Source organism: Centropristis striata, chromosome 10, assembly GCF_030273125.1.
Source record: "Centropristis striata isolate RG_2023a ecotype Rhode Island chromosome 10, C.striata_1.0, whole genome shotgun sequence".
NCBI lineage: Eukaryota > Metazoa > Chordata > Actinopteri > Perciformes > Serranidae > Centropristis > Centropristis striata.
Window position 1 is genome coordinate 13,369,402 of NC_081526.1, and position 20,776 is coordinate 13,390,177.

Consider the following 20,776-nt stretch of genomic DNA (forward strand, 5'->3'; position numbering starts at 1 on the left):
AGTATTTTACTCACAAGTGGGACCATAATATATAAAATGAACATTGTGTTGTATTGAAAAAGACGTAAAACTAGCAATTGAGACCATAAACTCTTTGTGAGAATGTTTACTGAGGTAGTAAATCAAGTGAGAAATAGGATCATTTTCTCATAGACTTCTATGCAGTTGTAGTTGCCCGGTGGTGGAAAGAGTTACCAAACTCCATCTGATCTGCTGAGTCCCTCTCGATCTTTAGAAAGAAACTAAAGACCCAGCTCTTTTTTGAACACCTTCACACATTGTGACATGGATGATGAGGAATGAATGTAAATCTATGCACTGTTTGTCCTTATACACAGTCTGATGGCACATATATCTGGACTAAAAATCCCTTTTGCCGACATTTGCCTTCGGACATTCATACTGACTCTGTTACAGCGTAATATCCCCAGTCTGTGAATTCACGTTGCAATCTGGTATTACAGAACAAAGTGGAAGGAGACTGTAGCATCTTGTAACAGAGCAGCAAGCGAGAGCAGCGGCAAGTGAATTCAAAACAATGATGTTGGAAGAACTGTCCGTCGTACTGTTTCTCGCTGTAGAGATTCTACAGACTGCAAAGTTGTTCTGCATTTTGCTGAATATGATTCGATTACTGTTGGACTCAAGTGAGACACGTGTTTCTGATGATACTGTCCACATGCTTTCTTGCGCTCTTTCTTCATGCTTTTTCAAGTGTTGGGAGCACAGGTAATGTATGTCACATATTTTAAACTGCTAAACTTTAACTTAAACCCTCATGTGTTGTCTTCTGACTTAGTCTTAGCTTTTGTTGTTCTTTCAGATGCATGTCGCTTCAGATAAAAATGTCCAAATTGTATTGTGGCATTGTAACATTATAACTTCTTTCTCAACCAGTGGAGTCGCCCCCTGCTTGCCATTAGAAAGAATGCAGTTTTAAGGCAATTCCAAGTTGATTTTACTTTTCAGAACCTCTAGCATTAGGTTTGAACTCTTAGATTCGTTTGAACAGTGGTCTATATATTAAAGTATCCTTGAGCAAAATAATGAACCCTAATTTGCTTCTGATGCTATGAGTGTGAATGCTTTGCTTTCTTTGATTCCCGGTTATGGATGGATGTGCAGGTGAATGTTGGCTTGCTGTGTAAAGGTGCTTTAAATAGTTGCTGTGACTAGAAAAGTGCACTACAAAAGCATTTTTTCTTTTATCTAAGTAATTTATCAGTGGTATCTCTGTCTATTGAATCCCCATCTCACACCTTAAAGGTGAAGTAAGATCTCTTCATTGATACAATGCAGCTGCGGTTCATCTTAAGATGCTATAATCACTGATGTCATGGTGTGCCTTTGGTTGCAAATTAAGCTAAGATGATGTCTGCCGGTTCATTAGTGCTAATTCATGTAAAGTGAAGGGAAGAGGGGAGAGAAGAAAGGGCGAGGATGAAAGACGCGGTAATGAATAAAGACTGAAGGAGGCCTGTGTGGGCTTATGCAGATCCCTCCACTTCATTCAATTTTTATTTCCCAACTTCATTTACACAAGCACTGGCAGAATTTTGTCCGTCTCACTGCCTCATATAATCTCATATATATTAGTTTTCTGATCTTCAGGGTCGGTTTCATTGACAGCGTGGGGAACAATTTCTGTGCAAATCAGGTTATTCACAGCAGTTCACTAGATCAGGCGCTGCAGCTGGGTGGAGGATCCAGTGTTTATGTGCAGCATTCAAATCACATAATTTCTCTGAGTAACAGTGGAAATCAGAGACACTTAGCAGTTCCACAACACAGCAAGTGTCTTTTTCACTGCTTCACACTGTTCCCTGTGGACCATTCATCAAAATAAGGCTGGCTCATTTTACAGAGCCATTAATCGTAGGGTTGGTGGATTGATCGCTGGCTCCTCCCGTCCATATGTCAGAGTGTGTTTCAGTAAGATACTGAACTCCAAACTGCTCGAGATGAGTGTGTCTGTGCACACCGGGGAAAACAAGTCTACAGACGTGCCAGCAGCTCTGTGGGGTTTGGCTGAGGAACAGCAGTGCTATAAGCCGAAGCTGTGGATCTGTTATGCTGCGTTCCAGTCAAAGTCAGAAGTCAGAATTCCACAGTTGAAATCCCAACTTCCAAAAAAAGTTTTCATGTCAAATTGATGTTTACTTGGCGAAAGTGTCTCAGCAGTGCAGCCTCCTGCATATGTAAATGAGGGGAAATGAGGCAGAAACTAACAGATGCCGTAATATATGTTATTTTAGGCTAGGCTTTTAGGTTATTTTAATTACAGAATGCAGATGATTTGCAAATCCTTTTCGCCCTACATTCTATTGAGTAAAGTACAAAAACAAGATATTTATTGTTAAAACATTTTGTTTTTCTGTAAATGTATACACTCAATTTTATGCATTCAGTTTTTCTTTACATTCAACACAGCATCCCAACTTTTTTGGAATCAAGGTTTTCAGTTGAATGGTTGAACAGGATTTGCAAATGATTGCATTCTGTTTTATGTTTTGGAAATAGGGCCGAAACACATGAGGCAGAACAACCTATAAGGTTACTCACAAGTCGTTCTGCTGCCTCGTATTGCCTCTGGTACAATGAGGTCTTTATTTTAATACTTTTACAACAGATTGCTCCAACCAGACTCTATTTTTTCAACAGTTCTATGTAGTTTTTATCTGTTGGAGGGCCTCAGAAAATACACCAGCTGCGTAAAAATAGAGATGAACCATCACAATCTATTTTAGCCATTAGTCAACTAAGATTTCTTTAGTCAATTTGTCATTTTTAATGCTTTTTATGGCAAATTCCTTATTTTAGATAAACAAATTTCTGGTGGCAGAATATTTGAAATGCTTTTTTGCATTATTCTTTGTGGAGAAATCAGTTTTACAGATCTGTCAATTAAATCAAGTAACCAATATGCGGACAAAATTGTAAGGATTTCTTTAGTCTTATGGTGTTGTAGGTGTATCGAAAAAGAATTTTGAGTTAGTTGTTTTCATATTTCAGTCCAGACCAAAGTGGAGAACTGGCAGACTGACATTTGGCTAAAATGTCTTTGTCCAAAAAATTCTGCCAAATCACTGTTCTGTATCTGTGTGCATTGGTATGCAGGTGTGCAGATAATTAGAACAAGTCTTGTCATGAGTTTCAGGGAAAGATAAAGCTTTTCTACTAGAAGCTGAGAAATGTGGGTGTTATGCTCTGAATGTCAGACTCTGAGCCTAATTGGGAGGTTGTTAAGCGGCTGCTGAGCTGTCATATGTCTACCAGTGACTTGTGCTTCCTCTTGTAATGCTGTAAATCATTGTCTCATTTTAATTAATGCTTTTTTACACTGGCCAAAAGACGAGTAATTATGCTAGGACTTTTTTTGAAGACCCATGTATTTTGCATTTCTCTGAGTTATCAGCCATGTTTTACTCACTCTCCCTTGTGGACGTTTGACCTCTTCCAGGCTTTCCGAGAGCTTCGGCTTCGCCAAGAAACTGAAGATCAGAGGAGGAAACACCAGAAGGACAAAGTTCAGACTATGCCAGCGCTACAAGAACAACCCAGACATTAGCAAAACATTACAGGAAGAGGAGCTTTTTGCAGCAAAATGTAGTTCTCCCTAACTTCCTCCATGCAACAGCTTTGCTTGGCTGATTTCATCAGCTGAGTGTAGACCGAGGGACAAATGGAGCAGGTCGAGGAGGATCTAAACCTCTCCTTTCTGCTGGAACATGAAAGAGACATGATCCTAAAGGTGCTGCAGAAAGATGAGAAATTGAGGAAACGAGAGGAAAAGAGGATCAGGTGAGGATTCACCGTTTGCACTTGTGTTCATCTCACTTGAGTTTGCTTTATGTCCCCTGATATTTTCTTTTTTCTTTCCCACAGGAAGCTGAAGAATGAGCTGCTGGAGATCAAGCGGAAAGGCTCCCGTCGGCCTCAGGAGCTGGAGGAGCGGCAGTGCGCTCGCTGCATGAAGAGTTTGGGGCTCATCTTCGACCGTGGAGATCTCTGCAAGGAGTGTCAGCTGCGCGTCTGCAACGACTGCCGCGTTACAGCTCCCAAATCGCGCCAGTGGAGGTGTAACGTTTGTGCCAAAATCTCGTAAGTGCGGTGCCTTTTCAGGAACCAAAACAACTCCGTGTTTAGAAGGAGGAATAGACTCCAGATGGTTTGGATCAGATGGTTAATGACAAGACATTTGTCTCCATTTGTCTGCAAGAGCCTCAGGGGTCTCAATGCTGTCATCTTCTGTAGGCCTTAAAAAAATAATCCCTCTCAAAACACTTTAGCACTTAAGACCTTTTTCAGTGGCTTCCACTTTGGGGACCACGAGGTTCATACCAACACACTCACTTCCTGCTCATCACACAGAATCACACAGAGAAACCCTCGACATCCCTTTTTATCAGAAAGAGAAAGTGAATGTTCTGAATTCACACAAAACTACTTGGTTAAGGTAAGGGATCATGGCTTGCCAAGAAAGTAACACTAAAGGAGCCTATGTGTTAAAAAGTGGTATGTGTTTGCAGTGAGAACAGTTTGTTTTTACTTTCTAGAGACAGAGAATACGTAGATGTGAAGTATTTGCAGACACTCCATCATTACTGTTGAACAAGGTATTATATCTGTTCTTAAAAATCAATGAACGGTGGGTTCTTTCTTTCTGTAATCACTTTGCACATTCAACATTCACACAATGAAAACAAAAAAAATCTATTAAAAAAATAAATCCCAGTAATAGCAAATATGCCAAGTCTTCCAACGCCGCCAGTCTGAATAATCACACTGACCATGAGATGTTTCCGAGTTCATCCAAGAAGTGAAACTTTTCTCAACTCCTGCTCTCTCTGTCTTGCTTTTTGCATGTAAATGTTTCTGCTCTCTCCACCTACACATATAACTCACAAGTTCACATGGAGAAAATCACCAACCAAAGCACCAGCAGAGAAAGTAGACGGAGGGAATGTTAGTATTTACAGGTCCTGAAAACTCTTAAACACATTGATTTTGAGTTTCCTCAACAAAAGGCCTTGAGGAAAACTCAATTTCCAAAGTTTGTGAATATATTTGTAGCCTTAGTTACAAGCAATGTTAGTAACCTCCACCAACAATGTTTTGTTTTCAGTTCAGTTTGTTTGTCTGTCGGCAGGATGGCTGAAAACCTATTGACCCAACATGGGCCAAAGAGAAGCCCATTCAATTGTGGTGCAGATAAAACATTTTATTATTTTATCTTGATTATTTTTCCACATTCATTCACATTGTGGGAGGGGCCTTTGGCCTTCGTGGAGCTCTGCACACTCTCCAAATGCCCTTCTAGTTATAAAATGTTTTTGTGAGAAATAAATCCCCAGCAGGCTTCTATTGTTTCACACTAATAACATAATTTATGTAAAATTCATATATGGAACTTAAAAACTGGTTAATCCATCCATTTTCTGTTGTTTATCCAGGTCCACATCGTGTTTAACCCTCTGGAGTCCATCTATTTATTGAAAATACACGTTTTATTTACAGTAATAACTTAATTTATATATGATATGTAGACAAGCTGAGAAAGCCAGTTGAAAGTGCAATCATAGGAGCTTTCACACAGTGTGCTATTGATGTTTCTAGAACATTTTTAAAATGTGAATTTTCTTTCTACAATGAAAACTATTACTATTTTTAATTTACATGCAAATAGACTGGTTTGCAGTTTTATTATTTATTTACTTTTTCTGCTGTTTCTGTGTGTAAATGGTGGGAAAAAAAGGTTCATTTCCATAGACACCTTTGTGTTTTGTTTGTATTTTGGGTTCCTGGCAGCTTTATACTTTGTTAAATAACATAAAATGAAAAATCTGACTGATAGCCAAGTTTGTGTCAAGACTGAAAGATGCTAAACAGAGACAGAAATAATGCATAGGAAGTTGACAAATTTGAACCAAAATCTCCTGGACTGGATGAATAAGTAATGGTATTATAAGGAATTATTGTTCTAAACAGTACAATACAGTATATGCAATTGGTACACAACTCTCTGCATTAATACCCCTACTGGTTTTATTAATATTTTTATTATACTTTGGCTGTCATGACTATAAAAAGGCAGGTTTATTTATTATGCAAATTTAAGCAACAAGACAATTCAAAGTGCTTTACACAAAACATTAAATGCAATTAAAAACAGAGTAGAAAAGTAAAAACTAGAATAAGACGGGTATAAAATACACAAATAAAACTATTATTATTTCATTTTTTTAGACAAGAAACCCCTTGAGTGCACACTATACTAATTGGCTCCTTGGTCTCAGAAGTTATTAATGAGAGAACCTACTGTTCCCGAGGGATGCAGACTCACTGTGGTCTTGATTACACCAAAATAATTTGAGACTTAATCTGTGTCAGGCACAACCTGAGAAAAAAAAACTTTCTTTGTGGTGCTGCAGGGGTTAACAAACACACAGTCTTGAGATTTGCCTTTTTTAGATGAAAGCTCGCCTTGAGTGCTTCTAAAGGTATTAAATTGCATTCTGATATGAAAAAAAGGTTTCTAAAAGTCTTATATTCAACTTATTGAGCACAGCAGGAACCCTGACGATATAACTCAGTGATTGATGAGAGTTTCAATGGATTTTTCATTTAAACTGGAAGCATATTGAGTCATTGACTGGTGTTTGCAGGGAGCTGAAGGTGGTAACCGGAGAATGGTTCCTGGAGGAGCGGTCCAAGCGTTTCGAGCAAGGAGTGCCGAGCGGTGATGTGATCAAACAGACAATCATGAGCAGCCCGATCCGTGAGATTCACCTCTAAATGTTCTGTAACTCAAACCATCATGAGCAGGTGCAGTAGAGTCACATATATGCTGATTATATTAATGTATTCTTGATGTTTTTGATCACCAGTCCCAGAGAAAAAGTCGACAGAAAACCTGTCAGCCACTTCTGAGTCAGAGAGACCCGACACCCCGAGGTCCACCAGGAGCGCAGTACTCAGCATTGTAGACGGTGCCAAGAGGAAAGGGTAAGTAAGGGAGAGTACAAATACCTCAATTTATGCACATGCAAACACATACATATTCTGGATTTAATCAGGTTTACTCACATGAAATATGCAAGATGTGCAGTAAGCGAGCGGACAGGATGAAATCATTTCAAGCAAAGTGTTGAGGCCTCGCCTGCATTATAAAAGATCAGGTGGATGCTCATTCGATTTTACAGAGACCTTAAATGCGTTTTAGAATACATTTGGCAAAGTAACACAGCAGTAATTAGATTGTGGATAATCTTGGCAGCACTTTCGTGGTTCCTGAAGGCACCACAGTGATTCAGACAAAGAATAGACTTTAATTCCAGAATAACAAGAAGCTGTGATTGTTTTACCAGAGGGGTGGCTGCTCAAGACTCTCACACTAAAATGATAATGAACCCGTTATTAATAATGATAAGAAACAATGATAATTTATTCAGAAAAATAAATATTTTCCATGCTTGTTTGCAGGAATGTTCAATATTTACAATAATTGTGTCCTTGCCTCCTGTTCACAATTTCACAAGAGAAAAAGTTAATCTTCTTATGAAAAAACAGAATAATCAGATTGACAATGATGCGATTCACATGCCTGAAGTTAAAGAAATACAAGACTAATGCATGTAGTACTCTGTGTACTTACATGCATAGTGCATGAGTTTCGACAGGGTGATTTTGTCTCAGATTGAACGCGGCTGTTTTGCAGTTATGAGAAATAAAGATCACAATATTCAACCCCTTCTCTTTCTGTAACAGTGGTGGATGGAAACAAACATTCATTTGCATTTTATTTTTCAAATCTTGAGATTGTGTTCAATTTTGCAAAAATCTGAACCTGTAATGAACCTGGTAAATGATAACATGTTAATATTTAGCAGGTATAATGTCCATGTTTTTCATCACACGAGTGTAGCTTGTTAATTCATAACATTCTATCATTTGCTAATCATCAGCAAACATCCAGTAGATGTTGAGACCAACCATCACTCCCACATTGTTATCTCTGCAGCCACAGTGGAGATTCCACTAAACTCTATCAGGACTTACAAAAATAGAAACCCAACAGGACAGAAAACAGCCTAATTAGTGGAAATAATTACAATATAATAATGCACCAGGCTTGTTCAGCCCTAACTAGATTTCCAGGATGCAAACTGTGGAGCGACCGAGATGATTGTGATAAAGCAGAGAGACACTCAAGTAACTCTGCAATAATGGAAATGACTGAATATCTCCTGTGTGTGTGTGTGTGTGTGTGTGTGTGTGTGTGTGTGTGTGTGTGTGTGTGTGTGTAGAAGAATGAAGATGGATAAAAAAGGCAACCGAGCAGCTTTGAAGCCGGAAAACGGAGTCGACAGCGTCAGTGTCAAGTCTGCTTCGGATGGAGACGCTCAGAGCGTACGAAGTGTTCGCTCTGCTCCGAGTCCACGTTCAAACAGGTGTGTGCACATCTCTTACACACATACTGAACTGTGTGATGTAAACACCCACATTTAACATTTGAAATGATATATTTTCATGATCAAAATAAAGTTACAAAAGGATCTACTGAGCGAGAAATAAAAACAAGAAGAGAAAATGCAAAACCATCACTTCACTTCATCATATCAGAGCTCCATAAATGTTCACATTAGCTCAGTTTCTTTTAGATGTTTTGAAATCTAAAGTGTTTAGTTACTTTGATCAACAATTATTCTCTCAGCTCTGCAGCAGTCTTTATCAGTGTCTACAGTGTGAATAGAGATTTTAAAAGTGAGAGCACTTTCAAGCATCAAGGCAAAACATTTAATTCAACTGAAAGATAAATAAACATCAAAGAAAAATTAAGTGAGATGTCAGTGACAGTTATTAAAAGCTCAATCACATTAAAGAATCTTTTCATATTTGAGTGCATTTTATTTCGGCAGCCAAAGAGCCTCTGGCACATCGTTTCCCACAACGTTAAACTGATGTCACTTCATGATGAAGGATGAAGGGAATGTTATGACTGTTAACGTTGTGCTCACTTTAAAACAGGTATATTAATATTATTTCTTCACTTTCACTAAGTTAAGTTTTTTAAGTAACTTTAGTCTGGACAATAAATACCAACTATTCCATGATATTCTGAAATTAACCCTCTAAATGTTTGTTTACTGGTGCCACTACTGCTTTTTCCTGGTAAAAAACCCACACAATTCCAGAGGGTGACTGTGATTTGTGATTCTGAGCATTATAACTAAATTTAATTGAATTGATAATACTGAAATATGGACACAGCTTTTTTACGTCAATAATTAGCTTGATTTTGATGCCTTTCTATTTTTGTGCAGTGTCAGATTTCACAAAAATCTCCCAATGTTCATACAAAAATGTCCCCATTCCAATCATCATCAGTCCTGATCATAACCACCAAACATTTATTAATTTTCAGTGTTTTTATTATGCAAATGGCAGTTTATTAAATGCTGACTTTGACACATTGCATCAAACACTGCAGTGCTCTATAAGACAGCAGCCATCGTGGAAACCATCAGGGGCAGTAACATGTTGCTGCTGTTTCAGGGTCACATTTCTGAGACCTTAGTTTTTCGCAAACACTGTCCATCATTGTCAGGAGATGTAGTAACTATCCCTAACCCTGACCCCTGACCTTAACCACTACAGAGGTACATGGAGGAGCTGTGGCACAGAGCTGCAGTCTAAAGGATTCTAGATTGAAAGCCTGATATAAGAGAATGCCTCATGAATTGATGCTGAAATGACTGTGGGATCAAAAACTGTCTGAGGATACAGACATTATTTAAGGCTTATTATAGGAGTTATAAAAAAAAGTAATTACTCAGTAACACAACAATAACACAGACAAAATTATCCAAAAAATAGAAATTAAAAAAGGGGGTTAAAGGATTAAATACCTTGTGTTGACTGTTTTTTTTCTTCTTTTTTTTAAGTTCAATTATAATATGCACAAATACAATTTTCAAACATAAATTTAGTGTGTCTAAACTCACAAACATCCAGACACAAACATATATGTAAAGACTAAGGATAAATACATTGTAAGTAAATGTGAATAAAAAACACAAAGGAGTTATATGTTTCGAAGTTTGAGGTTTTTTATTTTATTTTGCACAATAATAAGACAAAAAGAAAAGGATGGACCTATGTTAAATTGTAAACTATAATCTGTAAAACAAAATAAAAACACCTTGATCAAAAAAAAAAAAAAAGAAAAGTATAAACAAATAACAACAAAAGGGAGGTGCAAGGTAGCGGCAAGAAACCCAAAAGGGCTTATACGGGGCCTCTACCTATAGAGAGAAACTCTTAAATTGATCATTCCAGAGTATGGTACCTCTGTATTTTAAGGAAAATTGACCGAAGGTAGTACGATAGTGAGGAGGGTGAAATCTTGTCAATTTTCTAGTATTGTACTTATGTAATTGTGAGTTGACATGGAAATATTCACTGAAAGGTTTAAGAATGGAATTTGGAATATACATATACTTAAAGATAAAAATGCATATTTGGTATATATGGATCTGAAAAATTGTCTTTATCTTGAGTTTGTGGAAAAGTTGTAAGTTGATATGTAATTAATACACAATCAAGGTATCAAGTGGTAATAAGAAAGAAAGAGAATAATAATAGAGAGAAAGAAAGAAAATCGAAAAAATAAATGCCGCTTTAATCCCTTAATGCTTTAATACTTGGTGTTGACTGGTCTCTGTCCTGTCCTCAGGGGTGGTGTGGTGGCGGTGGAGTCCTCGGGGACGCCCACGGTTCCCAACAACTTGCGTTCCCAAACTCCGGACAAATCGTCAACTCTCAGCGACAACCGGAGGGTCAGGGTCAGCAACTGATACACACAGACACACACGCAGCAACACTGTGCAGGTTAAATTGTTATTTTAACAGCTTGTTGGATTTGTGTTTGCAGCCTGACGGAGCGGAGAGCGTTGCCAGTGTGCGCTCCAGTGACAGCGAGAAAAAAGCCACTGGCCATCACAGGACGAATTCAGGCACTCCGACCATTTCTGTGTCCAGGGCCTCTGTGTCATCAGGTACTTCTGCTACCACGCACACACTCATCTTTGCTTTTTTTTTCTGGTTCACCTTGGAGCGACATGTTGTTCCCTCACAGCTTCACGGCTCATTTTTGATATCAGGATCTCAGTCTCAGGATGTGTTAGAGGCAGCGACATCATATCAAAGGTGATGTTTGACAGTCTAACCGGAGCTGTGCACAAACACTCAGCTGCTCTCAAACTCTGTCTTGTAAGAAGCACAAAATCCTCTTTCTATCTGGAGCAGATGTCACGTCTTCACAAATAACACTATTAACTTACAGCTCTCATACTGTCTGCTGCTCTTCTTTATGAGTTGAACTTTCTCTTTCTAAGTATATTCTCCTCCACTTTGTCTCTCACAGTGTCAGACCCTTTATCTCCATTAGTAACATCTGCTGAGAAGACTGTCAAGAATTATTTTAAATGGCTCTGATTAGTGTCGTTAGCTGACGCCCACAGATGTGTCAGACCATATATTCACTGTTTTATATACCGCAGGTGGTAGCATTGTATTTCCAGTTTTTAGGATAGATTTTTAACATCCTGGTTCTTCTCTATAATTGTATTCATAGACTTGTGTCTGACTATATGGTTGATGTGCTCCAAAGATACATTGGGTCCCTGGAGGAGTCCTCAGATCTTCATGCTCTGATGCTCACTGTTTCAAAATCTCAGACAAAGACTCAAAGTAAAGCTGCCTCCTGCAGTTTAACTGGCTTATTTACACTTCTAATCCAATTCAAAAGTGAACTCAACTTCCCTTTTTCCTCCGTATATATGTGTTTTACATATTACAGGAGTTTTGTTTGGAAAAACACCTACTAACTTTCTCTATATGAGTCAGACAAAAACATCTTGATCAATCTCATATCTGTGTGTTTATTATGGAGCGAGAGCCGTGTGGTGATTATTTGCTTAGCATAAAGACTGCTATGCTTCCAGCTCTAAAGCTTACAAAGTACAATCTCATTTGTTTAATCCTTATACAAACATTCTGTTTATGCATTTTTTAAACAAAAAAGCAAAAGTGTAAAGAACGGATTAAACTTCCATGAACTGCATTCATTAACATGCCCAGCTAACTATGAGTCCAAAGGTGTTGTTCCGCAAAAGCCAATGTGTGGCAATGATGTCAAAGACTTATTATGCTGCTGAAAACTGTTAAAACAGACATATCGCTCTGTCTCATATTCACAATACCTAATTAGAGAGAACAGTGAAAACGGCTTTCGTCATTTCTCTTTTGGTGCATATTTTACCATCAAGGGCAGCAAGTGGAGGGCTTATTATCATTAGTCATTTGTTTAAACTTCAGAGAAAATAAGAAATGCATTAATTTACATGGTAATTTCCAGTAGGTAACAAACACAGAAAAAAAAAAAAAGGCAAATTTAGCACTAAATAAGCAAATTTATTTTTGTTTCAAAGTGCTAAGGCCTGACTATTACAGCTTCTTTAATAATATATTATATAATGATGTTTGAATTCATTTGTTACAGGCAATATGCTTCAAAAAACAAAAGCCTGATTCTAAGGTATGGTCGCTGCCATACAATGAATATATAAGCCACCAAAAAAACACCCACCTAAAAACATTAGTTTTAGTTTAAGTGTGCATTATATTTTGCATATTTTCACTCTTAACTTGCAGCCAGACTGCCCTGTTTAAATTTAGGTGGGTGGACATGGTTCTGTTCAATGCTCTTGCTTGCCACCAGACTCCATTGACCAAAACAGTAATTTCACGTCACAGAACACAGGAGTTTCTGGCGTATCGCTTCTTCTATTGGATAGTTTGTTTGTGTTATTGTGTAACTTTGGTGAATCCAAACTAACCCTTTAAAACCTCAAAGTTGCACAATAACACAAACAAGCAAACTGCCTGGTGGCTTTGACAAGAGCATAGAACTGCTTTAGATTTCCCCCACATAAACTTAAACAGGGCTGTCTGACGGCAAGGAACAGCGATTAAATAAAGCATTTAAATGGATATTTATTAGATATTTTTTTAATTCTTATTTTTATTTTGGTGAATCCAAACTAACCCTTTAAAACCCCAAAGTCGCACAATAACAAACAGGCAAACCAATGAAGGCGGCAGTAGACCAGCCACTCCAGTGCTCCACCAGGTAAAATGACTGTCTTTGTCAATGAAGTCTGGTGGCTTTGACAAGAGCATAGAACTGCTTCAGATTTCCCCCACATAATGGTAAACATAAACTTTTGTAAAATCAGGGACCCAATATTTCATGAATTACTATGAATTTCAATACATAAACAGCAGAAGTTGTTATTGTGAACGGCAAATGTGCAGCAGAAAGTTCAAATCCAGTTCTTTCAGGTTAACGAAAACACAAGAAAGCTGTTTTTTGTCTTGTCTTCTCTAAACGAATAAGTCAGAAAGTTAAACTATGCCTGTAAATTATCAGCTCTGTCTTTCTTTTCTTCTTTCTTTCTTTTGGTTATGACTGTTGTATGGAGAGTGAATGTGCTCACATTACACGGTGATAATTATTAGTTTCTGCCCTCTCTTGCTCTGTCTGCTTGTGTTGTGTCTGTGTTAGCCTTCCGGCGCCTCGCTCCCTTCAAACAGCATCTTTGAAACAACTTTTTTTTTTTTTCCCCCCGTCTCACCAGATCACAGCCGCTCAGAGATGGACCTGTCAGCTACTGGTTCTGAACCCAATGACGACGCCTTCAGCCTCAGGAGCCGCTCAGTCCCTGGGCTCAACGAAGCAGTAAGCCACATCCACACGTCCCTCCTTCCTCTTCCAGCTGTATCCCTGCACACTGGTCACATTTTTATTGTTTCTGCAACAAATTCACCACAAAACTACAGCCTGCACACCCTTTCAAATGCTTACATATATCACACTGTGTGTGCATGTGGAGCTCAGGATCTGTGGGCTGATGAACTGATGCATCAGATGTGGGGCTGCATGTTAATTTCACTTCAGAGCTCACTTCAAAGAGCATGACGAGCATCTAAACGGCTGTAGGCTGAAAACAGGTGGAGGATCTGATGGTCAGTATAGAGCTGCTTTGTCTCTGTGTTTACTGAGTGTCATTCAAAGCGCGCGCACACACACACACACACACACACACACAATTCTTTTTTTTTACTCCTCCATTCATGCCCACAAGTTTTTTTACTGTAAACCCAATGACATTGTGATTTTTCGCGCGAAAAGTGAGTAAATAAATGACCACGCTCGTTCCTGCATGTCTGGTTGAATTTATGGAAGCTGCCTCCACCCACACACCACACAGAGCTGCTGCTGTGTGGAAAACTGTGCAAACGTACAAAGACGCTTTGGCCGGCTTCCCAGATGCCATCTCCCTTTTGATTAAATCTGAATGCTGTCATCCGCAGGAGTTTTCTGATGAGGATGCGGAGGAAGACATCGATGCCCTGATGTCGGCTCACGGCAAGATCACTGGCCGACGGCTCAGCAACGCACAGTCAACGGTAACACCCAAGTTAAAGCTAGTGCAAACAACAAATATCAAAAGGAGATTCTAGGGAAGTACTGTATGTTTAAATACAGTGCAAACACGAACATGTGTATACACTCACCGTCACCTGATGTTTGAGTCAGACTCCTCTGTCCTGTTGTTGACTGTGCAAACAGAGTGTGAGCTCAGGGGCAGCTTGTGTCACACACGTCTTCATCTGCTGCTGCTGCACGCTGCACGCCTGTTACATTTACATAAACTAACTTCACTTTTAGTATGATAATGTGAAGGTTTACTGTTGTGTGTGTAAACTATATGTTGCTTGAACATATTTTAATGTAGATTCATGTGGTGTATGTACTTTTTCTCATATTATAGGGTAGATTAACCTACATATTATCTCACATATACAGATGGTTTCACAGTGTCTTTGTGTGTTATTACACATTTTAAAAGAATAGTTCCAATTTATTGAAGTGGGATTGTATGAGATACTCATCCATAGTCAGTGTTTCACCTACAGCAGAGAAACAGGCAGGAGTAGCAGCACGGAAGCTAAGTAACGTCCTGCTGTGGACGGGGCAGCAGCGAAACATATATAAACCACCTTAAAAAATACCCACCCAAAACATAAATGAAAAAAAAAAATTAAATGTGCATTATATTATGCATATTTTCACTGTTTTACACTTTTTACATGGGTGCAACTGGTTCTGTTCGATGCTCTCGCTTGCCACCAGACTCCATTGACCAAAACAGTAATTTTACCTCACAGAACAAAGGAGTTGCCGGTCTATCGCTTCTTCGATTGGATGGGTTTTTTGTGTTATTGTGTGACTATGGTGAATCCAAACTAACCCTTTAAAACCTCAAAGTCGTACAATAACACAAAAAAGTACTGTCTTTGTCAATGAAGTCTGGTGGCTTTGACAAGAGCATAGAACTGCTTTAGATTTCTCCCACATAAACTTAAACAGGGCTGTCTGACGGCAAGGAACAGCGATTAAATATAGCATACTTTTAAATGGATATTTATTTTCTCTAGGTGGCTAGAATACAATGAAGGTTTGCTGCAGCAGACTTATTTCCTTTTGTTCCGCTACTATCTAGCTATGCAGATCATTAGTTTTTAGATCTGTGTCTTTGTGTGACAGTGTTTTCGTGTATTACCACACATCTGACATCTCTTACTTGATTTCACATGTTAACACTCGGGCTGTGAGCACAGCTGATTTGGTTTCACATGTTATTTTCTCATGATCAACTGTAAAGTACCTAGTCTGGCAGAAAATCCAGTTATTCAAATGCCCTAAATAATTGGCTTAGTTCCCGACTCATACCGCGCTCATTGTTCTGTGTGTTTTGTGAGTAATTTGAGAACTGCATAGGCAAACAGGCGAGACAGACGTCCTCCCTGACATTTATCATTTTTATCTCCTAAATGACTAACGGCGTCACTGAGCTGCTGTTTTCTGTATGAATGGAAGTGGAAGGAGGTGATGAGGGGTATTATGCAGATAGCTGAGTCTGCCATTGAATCAAGCTTTAATATACTCGGCCCGCTGCTGCATGATTCACCTCATGGAGTGCTTCAGATAAATAATGAAAGCACAAGAGCTGAAGCAGTATTAATGCCATTTATTTAATAATGCTGTATGTAGATGTATATTTACAACTCCTAAACCCTAACCTATCCTTTGTTAAGTTATTTTATCTTGTCATTCCTATTATTACTATTATTATATTTATAGTATATATAATATATTTATAATTTAAATTAATTATTTATGTTTATGTTTTTGAACCCTATGTCATAAGCCTGCTCATGATTTACTTTTAAACTCCTTGGTGATAGAAAGACCGTTGGCCCAGAAGTAATTGTGTCTGTTTTGTATATATTAGGGGTATAAATTGTGGGTTTCATCACCATACAATTTTAGATCGATTCATTGGATAAAGATACGATATTTGCTGATATCAAAAGTCTGCCACGGTATTACTTTGATTCCGTTCGATTCAGGGGCCAGGGATCGATATGAGACAATGTTATCTGCCCATTTAACACAACCTGTTAAATGGGCCATTTACTGTATCCAGATATTTAAATGAAAAACAATCCATTCTTTTTTAATTCAAAGAATGAAAGTAGACCCTCTGTTCACTCTAAAGTACCACATTGCATTTAAGTGCAAATGTTTTTTATGGGTTAACTGAAAGAGCCTGTTGTGATCTTTTAATTATGCACACAGACTGTTCTCAAGATTGAACCTACCTGTGTGCTCAGTTACCTTCTCTCTTAGTGTCTTCTCAATAAAACAGGGACATTGTCAAAGTAAAAGATTAAAGATGATGATATGCATCGATACAGTTGGATCGTTCACTGATAAATCGATATATCAATGTACCGTTTCACCTCTAGTATATAAAGTACTGTGCAGAAGTCTTAGGCAGGTGTGAAAGAAATGCCTAGAATAAATAATGCTGGTCTGGAGGCAAAGGGTGGTCACGCCAAATATTGATTTGATTTAGATTTTTCTCCCGTTCACTCACTTTGCATTGTGTTAATTGATAAAAAATATAATTAACATTTTTATTTTTGAAAACATTCTTGTTTTACAACACATTTTCTAAGACTTTTGCATAGTACTTTACATACTAGAGGTGAAACGATATATTGATATATTTTTTTCCCTCCCTAACACACAACATTTTCAAACTTTTATCAAGATTATTTTACTAACAATATTCCTTTATATATTATTATTTTTATTTTCAATAGCTTGTATCTTTTATAATTAAGGTCCCCCTGTGCCCTCCACAGTAATCCTTTGGAGTGCCACTGTGTGTGTGTGTGTGTGTGTGTGTGTGTGTGTGTGTGTTTCCAGCTGAGTTGTAATCTCTGTGGTTCCATCTGATAATCACCATGGTAACAGTGTGTAATGTGGTTTCTGGCTGTGCTGCTATAGACGGGGTTTCTGTGGGTTTCTGCAGGCCGGGGGGGCTCTGTGCTCGGGGTCTGCCTCTATCACTTACACATCAAACAGCTCACATCTCTCTCTCCTTCTCCTCTTTTTCCTCCCTTCCTCCCTTCCTTCCTCCCCTCTGTTTATCTCTCGGCTCTGAATGAATCTGCTGCTAGTCTTCCACTCCCTGCTCAGAGAGGAGGTGGGGGCACCTCAATGTCCCCGACTCAGATGCTGAGACTGTAAGTCTCCCCTTTCCACGTTTGTGCATGCATTTATATTCACCACCACTGCAGAAAAGCACCAGAGTGCACATTTTACATATGACAGTTTACCTGACTATTCGGGCTGCATGATTTGGAAAAAACAGGTGATTGCAATTATTTTGACTGATGCAATTGTGATAGGGTTCACAAAATTGGAGGAAATTATAGATATTTTCTAGTCTTCATTGAAAAATATATTGAAATGATCATGCTGTGATTTGCATTAAACAAATATTTAAGTCTGTGGTAAACAAAATTGCAGCACAATAACACTTCTACAACACAGATTGTCACATATTTTTCCTTTAACAAATTGGGTTCTTCCTGATCTTGCAATAGTCCACATTACGATTGTATATTGTTTCTGTATACAACCCTGATTCCAAAAAAAGTTGGGACATTGTCTTAACTGTTAATTAAACAGAATGTGATAATTTGCTTCATTTGTGACAAATATTCAAGTGAAAACTGTACAAAAGAAAATATATTTAATCTCCTAACACCCACCTGCCCAAGAGCCGGTAAAAACGTATTGTTTTTTTAACTGATACAGTTTCGGCTGTGTTTCGGCTGTGTCAGCCACATGCTAAACAAGCATAGCTGCAGAAACTTGAAGAAGCTGCAGAAACCTCTCAAATGAAGCCTCATACATGTATTTTGGCCTGACTGTTCTTCTTTTATAGACTTTGGCTTAACATGTACTTACCTAACCCTTAAACCTACCTGGACAGGGGAGTTTTAAGAGGTGAATGTTCAAACTGTTAAACTTTGTAAATATAATCTTTGAATTCGGAATTCGGTGCATTCTTTATTTAATTACACAGCATATAACTCATTTTGAATCAGGGTTGTGCATGTTTTTTTCAGTTTGTGCTTGCTGTTTTTAATGTGATGGTGGTTCTGGCTATTACCATTAACGCTCCGCTCCTCGCATTAAACTTTTACTCATTAATCACACTGGCTCCCAGCAGGAGATAAATGAGTTGGCTTTCCAGTAGAAGAAGCACACTGTGGCTCAATTCTGTCTTTCTTTCTCTGCTCGGTGCTCTCCAGACAGCCTTATTATCGTCAGTGCATTATTCCAGTTTAATCCTGTCCAGAGCTACAGCAGCCAGTCTGCCAGACAAAATGACCTGCTGTGGTTGTAATGATTTGGAGTCTTTTGTTCATGAAATAGGTTTTGCAGGTACACAATATGAGCATGCAAAATTTGCTCTTCAAGCTCTGTAATTTGGCAATCTATGAAACTCAGGAGGTGAAGCCGCACGGATTGATGCACTCGCTGTTCCACAGTCCATGTAAACTTTGTGGATGTTACTGATAATAATCTGCTTTCACTCTTCTCACAACTTGAATTTTTACTTGATTTTGATTAAATTAAATCATGATAAATTTAAAGTGATTAGACTTTTAAAAAAATGAAAACACAATGATAATAATAATAATAATAATAATGATAATAATAATAATAATAATAATAATAATAATAATACAATAATATGTTTGGAAAAGATTATTAGACCATTGTTTTCTTACATTTCTTGTTCATTTTAATGCCTGGTACATTTGTTTGGACAAATATAATGATAATAAAAATGGCTCATAAGAGTTTAATTTAAGAGCTGATATCTAGCCATTTTCCATGGTTTTCTTTGATATAACCAAAATCATTATTAAGAAAACCATGGAAAATGTCTAGATATCAGCTCTTAAATTAAACTCTTATGAGCTATTTTTATTATCATTATATTTGTCCAAACAAATGTACCTTTAGTTGTACCAGGCATTAAAATGAACAAGAAATTAGAGAAATCAAGGTTAGTCTAATAATTTTTTCCATGACTGTATAAAACATCTGAGTGGATCCATTGTGCATAACAAGTTATTTCACTTTTGATACTTTAAGTACATTTTGATGTTGATACTTTTGTACTTTTACTTAGTTTTGATTGCAGGACTTTTACTTGTAGTGGAGTAATTCTGCAGTGTGATTTTAGGACTTTTACTAAAGGAATCTAAATAAAATAAATACAACTTTTTTTTTCACCACTGAATGCGACCATTTGCAACCTAAGCTCCACTTCTAATCAGTAACCCAAGATGCATGACAAAGGGAAAGGGTATGTTGATGTGGGGTTGTATGAGGTACTCATCCATAGACAATGTATTTCCTGCAGTCGATGGCGGTCGGCATGATAAAGTGGTTTTCACGTGTTTGAAACCTTTATTGTTCAAGGCAGTCTTGACTTAGAGCAGGGCTCTCCACATGTCTCCTCTGGAGCAGAGTAACCTCAGCTCCCCTACTGTACATGTCCAGCAGGCCTCTGACTCTTTTGAAGTCTGAAGTCTGAAGTCAACAGTATGTGACTGTCTGAGGGTGCAGATGTTGAATTTTAAAGGGCATGAGCCTTACCCTTAACATTACCATGCGTTGCCACAGATCTTAAGTTCATAAAGGGCTGCAACTGTTTTATTTCCACCACATTTCATCAGCATCCTTTCATACTTGATGTTGTTTCTTTATCTCTTTAATGCTTCGTACATCATGTGTTGTGTTTTCCTTCCTCCCCTCTTCAACTCTCTTTTCATCCTTTGACCTTCTCCCCCTCTCACATCCTCCACCTCTCTTATCTCCGGTCTCTGACGAACAGAGTAGTATAAACAGCATGATGAGCATGTACAGCGAGACCGGTGACTATGGCAACGCCCGGGTGAGCGGCGAGATCCTGCTGAACATCGGCTACAGCTACAAAACCGGCGCTCTCAACGTACTGGTGAAGGAGTGTCACAACCTGGCAACGGGAGACGACAGGAGGCAACGCACTGACGCGTAAGACTAAAAAAAACACAGATAATAAGAGTTTATCTGCCCAAGTGTGTGTGATGATTTATTTTTTTTTGGAGACAATAATAGTCGCAGAAATCATTGCGATAAACGATATTATTGTAACTTTAAGACCAATTTATGCCTCTCATATATAAAGATAAAATAGTGCAAGTACACCCTTTCAAAGCGCAAATAACTTTA

General features: G+C 38.2%; 1 protein-coding gene across 2 annotated transcripts in view; it reads left to right on the forward strand.

Moving 5' to 3' along the window:
• The window catches only part of sytl5 (synaptotagmin-like 5), a 50,783-nt gene that overhangs the window by 22,335 nt on the left and 7,672 nt on the right, over window positions 1–20,776 (forward strand). Inside the window, exons 2-12 of one of the 2 annotated variants that reach the window (XM_059342893.1) lie at window positions 3,461–3,801; window positions 3,886–4,101; window positions 6,666–6,778; window positions 6,888–7,005; window positions 8,307–8,450; window positions 10,736–10,844; window positions 10,934–11,057; window positions 13,701–13,801; window positions 14,437–14,532; window positions 17,659–17,724; window positions 20,400–20,578. In XM_059342893.1, coding sequence (XP_059198876.1) covers window positions 3,683–3,801; window positions 3,886–4,101; window positions 6,666–6,778; window positions 6,888–7,005; window positions 8,307–8,450; window positions 10,736–10,844; window positions 10,934–11,057; window positions 13,701–13,801; window positions 14,437–14,532; window positions 17,659–17,724; window positions 20,400–20,578 — 1,385 coding nt within the window. In that variant the 5' untranslated portion in view covers window positions 3,461–3,682. The remainder of the gene's footprint in view (window positions 1–3,460; window positions 3,802–3,885; window positions 4,102–6,665; window positions 6,779–6,887; window positions 7,006–8,306; window positions 8,451–10,735; window positions 10,845–10,933; window positions 11,058–13,700; window positions 13,802–14,436; window positions 14,533–17,658; window positions 17,725–20,399; window positions 20,579–20,776) is intronic. The other variant, XM_059342894.1, reaches the window with a different exon arrangement.